At 37.2% G+C, this 6000-nt stretch overlaps 1 protein-coding gene across 1 annotated transcript; it reads right to left on the reverse strand.

The window, feature by feature from the left end:
- Positions 1 to 321: 321 nt before the first annotated feature.
- On the reverse strand, positions 322 to 4287 carry LOC101476491 (SNF8 subunit of ESCRT-II). Its single transcript, XM_004565851.6, has 9 exons — positions 4134 to 4287; positions 3893 to 3964; positions 3441 to 3491; positions 2798 to 2936; positions 2326 to 2430; positions 1787 to 1859; positions 1501 to 1642; positions 1019 to 1093; positions 322 to 817 (listed from the first exon to the last, which is right to left on the reverse strand). Exons 2-9 carry the CDS (start codon positions 3941 to 3943, stop codon positions 680 to 682), a joined length of 774 nt encoding a protein of 257 aa, XP_004565908.1. The 5' UTR covers positions 3944 to 3964; positions 4134 to 4287; the 3' UTR covers positions 322 to 679.
- Positions 4288 to 6000: the final 1713 nt, after the last annotated feature.

The following is a 6000-nucleotide window of genomic DNA, read 5'->3' on the forward strand; positions in this document are numbered from 1 at the left end:
ACTAGCAGTTTAAGATCCCATCTTTGTCTCAATCTTAGTAGTCTTTAGTTTCTCACATTGAAAGTCAGTTTTAAAGTTTTTACTTTTGAATATAGCCATCAGAAAAATGTGTGATTTTATTAAATGATCCTTGAAGTTGATGAATATAGCATTTTAGATTAATATCGAAACTTGATGAAATATTAAATATATTATCCGGAGTTATTCATTTGTCTTTGCACTTATCTGTAAGAGGAAATTATGATCAGTTATAACAAAGTCATTTATTTAACCAGGTTTCTGATGATTTGAACATGTAACAAGTTTGAGTCAAAAGTCATATCAAGTAATAAATGTAAGTGCATTTTATTGCAGAATAATAAAAAATGTGCAACAAAACAGAATTATCTCGTTTATACATTTGGAAGAACTTTCTTCTAATCACCCAAAAACCTTGATAGTATAAGCTGAATTCTTCTGCCGTGGGCTGGAGCTCCCTTTCACTGACTCTGCGGTAATATTAGTGCACTCTTTGGAAAGTTTCCCCTCCACATGTCCAAAATCTGATCTCAGAGGGAGTCCATGCTGCACGCCAGCTCCAGAGCCTCAGCCAACTCCGTCACATGAGCCACCTTCCTCCCACAGGGCACATTTTGTTTACCAACAAGCCTCAAGCTGCAGGTCCGGGGCCTCCCACAGCTTAAGGTGTCATCTGATTGGCCTCCTCCGGTGTAACGTCACGGGAAGTCAGCTCAGAGAAGAGCGCTGGCAGCCAGTACTGTGCCTCTCCAGCTGCCTGAGAGTCCAGCCAAGCCAGGCCTTCCTTCAGCAGGTGATCCTGGGAAAAGGACAAAGGAGAGTGAAACAGTTATTTTAGAACCCAAATAAAAGAAAACAGCGGATCGGTTTGAAGTAGCGCAGGATTAAAGGATGATTAAGAAACAGCCAATGGCCAGGCTGTACCCTGCTCCTCACAGACCTTGATATATAATCTCCATCCTGGCTGCTTTCACACAGTTAAAGTGACCTGTGTACTCACCAGCACGTGACACGCTCGCTCCTTCTCCCATTTTAGACTGTCCTTGATCTCACTCACTGTGACGTATCCCTTTTTCTGCAAACAAAAAGAAGACTGACATTAGAGCACCAGAAACAGCTGGGATCTCACCTTTCAGAATAAAAGCCCTTATCTCAGACACAAAATCCTCAACATTGTCCTTTTACCTCTCCCTACTGTGATCCTTCAATACATGGTGGCAATAAAATAAAGGCTCGAAGTTTATTTTACTGCATCACATTCGCGGACTGCCTTCATGGAAATAAAAAAATGGGACTATGCAACAAAGTAGAGTTTGTCCAAAAGAATTATGTAATGGCATGAAAGTTACACAACCAAAATGTAATAAAGGCCTCAGGATGGAGGATAAAGTACAAGAAGTCCTTAGGATGGTGTAAAAACAAGCACTTGATTATTTTTCAAGGCTGCTGATTGCTTTATGCTGAACTCTGGCTTCGTCTTACCTCGGCCAGCTGAAGAACCACAGTGTGGTCCATGTTGAGCTCAGCCGGGACTGACTGAACCAAGTAAGAACCACCAACGGGAATCATCCCAAACCCATTCCCCATCACCTTCAGTTTCTTTATGGCTCTGACCAAGTCATCCCTGGGAAGCACATATTCAGCCACGTGATTTAAAGTTGATGTCCAGGCATTAAATAATCCAAAAATAAACATCTTTAAGGCATTTTATGTCGATCAGTAGCACATGTTTCTATACTATACAACACGTTCGGTTGGTTATACTTACTGGCTAACCTCCTGAGCATATTTACCGCGTCCTTTCAGTACTCTCTGATGGAGCTCATCCAGAGTAATCAGCCCTGAAAGAAAACACACACATTGGGACTTTATTTAGTGATTTCAGAGCTGGGTTATAATTACCGGATTCAGTTCATGATTTGATTTTCTGCAATTCACTGTTACCTCTGATGTCTAAGATATTAATGCCAGCAGACTGCTGCAGGTAAATAAAGATGCAGGTTACTGTTGAATAGGAAGGGTCCTAACTGAGTGACCCAGGAGTATCTGCAGCTGTAATAAGAATCCTCTAAATACTAGGAAAAGGTGCTTCTGTGTTTCTTATTTACCGCATTTAGCAGAGGATACACTGAACTAGCCTTTATGAAAGCAGGCCCAACATAATTAAGGAGTCTTGTGTAAGTGCAGTCTGATTCTCTCAGTCCTTAAAAGTTCTCTTTCAGATATTTCCTTGACCTTATGTTTTCTACTGAGGCTGAGAAAAACGTTTTTTGGGGGGGACTATTCACAGCTACTCTGCATACAAACCTCCGTTTCTATGTTTCAGGGCAAGGCACACTTCAATGATCTGCACACCGAGTTCATAGTAGAAGTCACCAACTCCGAGCATCTCAGACCAAAACCCTTTACCAGCTGTGGAAAACAAAAAATAAAAACAGCACAGAAAAGGTTACGTCACTTGGATAAGCAGAAGAAAACAGACCTGAAACAGCCTGAAAATTTTGCTCTCATACAGCATGATTTTTTTTCCAAATTTAACTTGTAAAGTGAATTAATTTGGGTCTATGTAGAAAAAGAACACAATTTTCCAAGTTTTGTATCGTGAACTTCACTTTTTTTTCATTCAGATTTACAACTTTGATCTCTAAAGTTCTGACCATATTCTCTGAATGGATCCCCATCCAGTCCCTTTATTTATTTATTTATTTATTTATTTATTTATTTCTAATGCCACTAATATGCCAAAACATATGCTGATTATATCCCAAATCATTCTCACATGCAAGCGGGTCAACACCGATGGTGGCACACATTTCCTGAAACTGGACCCTGAACTGTGGGTTCTTGCGGATCTCTTGTTTATGTTTGCTGGCAAATTCTTCCAGGTGGGTCTTGAAAGTTTCTAGCTGCTTGGACATCTAGCAAAAAAGGGAAAAAATGTTCAGTTGTAAAACTGGGGCTTCAATTGGGACTTATTTTCATAATTTATTGGTACTGATAGCAAATTTCCTATTCAAAATATTTTATTTTTGAAACATTAAAAAATAGCTCACCACAAGGTCACAGAATCTGAACCAATTACAATACCATCTGATTTTAATGAAACAAAAACTCCAAAACAAAAATATTAAATTAAAAAAGACAAAGCAAAACTTTTCAATGGAAAGAATAGAAACTATTTAGTATTATTATTATATATGTTTTGATTAATCAGTAAGCAAAAGGCGACAATCTAGAATAAATTAAGTGCATTTATTGCTATTTGAGGCCACCAATTTGCATTAAAGGAGTGTGTCAGTAAGCCAGTAAGATAAATAATTATACTAAATTTAACACAAGGGTGAAAACAAATAATCACACAATTCATGGTTTAATTTACGGACAATGGTTTCACTTCGCAGACAAAACTCACAGAAACTCACCTGCACTATTTGATCCTCAGCCAGAACATTTCCTCTTTCTTTGTATTTGGCCTTAACAAACAAAAAAAGTACAAGTGAGATAAGAAAAATGTTGCTCCAGTTTCTACACTCATCATTGGCAGGCGGTTTTAATGTGTGTAAATACGGGTTAACTGCTTACCAAGTGCATTTAAATAAAGGCTGACATTATTTAGAGATATTTATGATACTTTTGCCCACATTAACCTGCATATTACAAACTAATTCCTGGTATCATCATTACTAAATGATGAAGCAGCAGTAAATGGCTTTTGCAGATGTATTCTGCTAAAATTAAACCACGGCAATAAAAAATATCTGCGGCTCACGTTGGCTTTTAAATACCTCCTGCCAGCTGGAATAAAGATAATACACATATGGCTAATGTGAGGCAATAACTCCTCTTGAATCACCGCTTTGAGTTACAGCGTTACCTCAGCCAGCTTCTTTTTGGCGATCGCCCCGGCGCCGACACCTCTCCGCATTTTGGTGATGTTTGTCCCAAACTGTAAGAGGAAGGTTAAAACTCGAAACTACGAGGTTATGGCACAAAAATGACTCCTCTGCACAATTTAAGGTAAAAATCTTAACCTAAGCTAAACGAATCCTAATTTAACGCATTGTCGCTCATAAATTCTTCCTGATTTCACCTCAAAGAACAAATTTAGCTCTTACATCACCGATCTGTAACTCCTGTCGATTTTAACGGCTGAAAAGTGAAGTTTTCTGGGTTTTTTCTGGGATGTTTCACGCTAAATGATTGCAACTGCTTCCATTTTGTTTACAAGGAAGTAAACAGCTGAACAGTGTACTGAACACTGCCCCCTGGTGTTGGGGAGGATATAGCAGCTTGTTGCCGTTAATCCGTTTAAAGTTATTATGAATATATTATCAAAATTATCCTCATCAGCAAATAATAATTGCTTTTTTGCATCATGAGATCCCTTTATATTATATGTTTGAAGAATTAACTTTATTTATTAGAAATTCTTATAAATTAAGAATTTCTGGCTGTTACAGCAGACAAAACCTTAAAAATAGCATTAGAAAAATTAAAGAAGCAGCTATATAGACATATATCTGAACAACATAAAACACAAAATTAAAAATAAGCTTAATTAAATAACAAAATAATAATAATAAAAAAATAAGGAGCCTAAATAAGTAAAACTCTAAAAGCAATACAATATAATGATATGTAGAAAGAATACACCGTACAGATTACCAGCTTTATTTCAAGTTCACACACACATATTTATTTTTAATGATGTTTTAATGAACATAGAAAATAAAATATATGACATTTAATAAAACAGAAAAAATAAAATTTATTGAATAACGTGGGGGGAAAAAACAATCAGCAGGTGTTAGGTGACAGGTTTTGCAGTGTAAAGAGTTACAGCGTGATATTAGTAGTGCGTTGATTGATTTAGGACTACAATTATTTTGAAACGGAGTTGAAACAGTTATAGTTGTTATATAGGTGTTATAGTTATGGTTATAGTTATAGTATCTCCAGCATTTCAGGTTCAAAGAAAGAAGTACAATTCAGTGATTCAGTGATTTTTAGATAATAATTTTATTCATTTATGTGAAGACTGCATTACACAAATAGAGCTTTTGCACGGGACAAATATTCACAGTTTTACACTAGTTGACCTACAGATTGTCCATCACAGAGTTAAAGATGAAGAAGAGTTGAGATGAGGTCTCCACAGTGCCACTGCATCCTTCTGGATCCTCACAACCTGAGAACAGTGTGACAGATTATTTATATTAAACACAGCAAAGTAAATTGATTTTGGATTTTATTTTTAATTAATTCATTGGTCTATCACAAAATAGAGAGAAAACGCTGCTTCAAATGTCCCAGAGCCCTGTGTCCTCATGAAGACACGAGGCTCTGGGACATTGAGCCTTGTTATGTTTATTATAGAATTATGCTTATTTCTAACCAGATATTCAAATTGTCTGTGCCACATCATCATTTGAAAAGAATACAGGTAGTGCCTCTGCACGTGAATAAGTTTAAGCACACCTAAATGTTTCTCCCCTGCTTCTCCTGCAGGCTGAGCTTCAGCAAGTCGTTGTACTGATGTTCCTCTAAATCCTTCCCAGCATCAGCAGGCCTGAGAGAACAGAAAATACCTTTCAATCAAATAAATCTGTTCTTTTGTTCTGCTTTTAATCTGGTGCTTCATTCACTGACTCACTTGGTTTTCTTCTGCCTTTGGCTGAGCAAGAACTTGATAAAGTTTTTCTGCACCATTGAATCCATGATTTTGCTGAATTCGCTGGCGATGGTAGACTCAGCGTACCTCTTCCTCGGGTTCTGCTCGTCTTCACTGAGAGGCAACAAAGACACAAATATAAAAATCAGATTATTTCTTTGACCCTCTTATTCCCTCTCCTCACACTCAATAGTGGTCAGATCCTGTCATATCTTAAAGACTTAATAGTATCTTATTATTAGTGCTTTGTGATACTGGAAATTTTGGTATCGAACCGATAGCGAGTAAATACATAGTCAGTGTTGCTGATA

This window comes from Maylandia zebra, linkage group LG8 (genome assembly GCF_041146795.1).
Source record: "Maylandia zebra isolate NMK-2024a linkage group LG8, Mzebra_GT3a, whole genome shotgun sequence".
Lineage (NCBI taxonomy): Eukaryota > Metazoa > Chordata > Actinopteri > Cichliformes > Cichlidae > Maylandia > Maylandia zebra.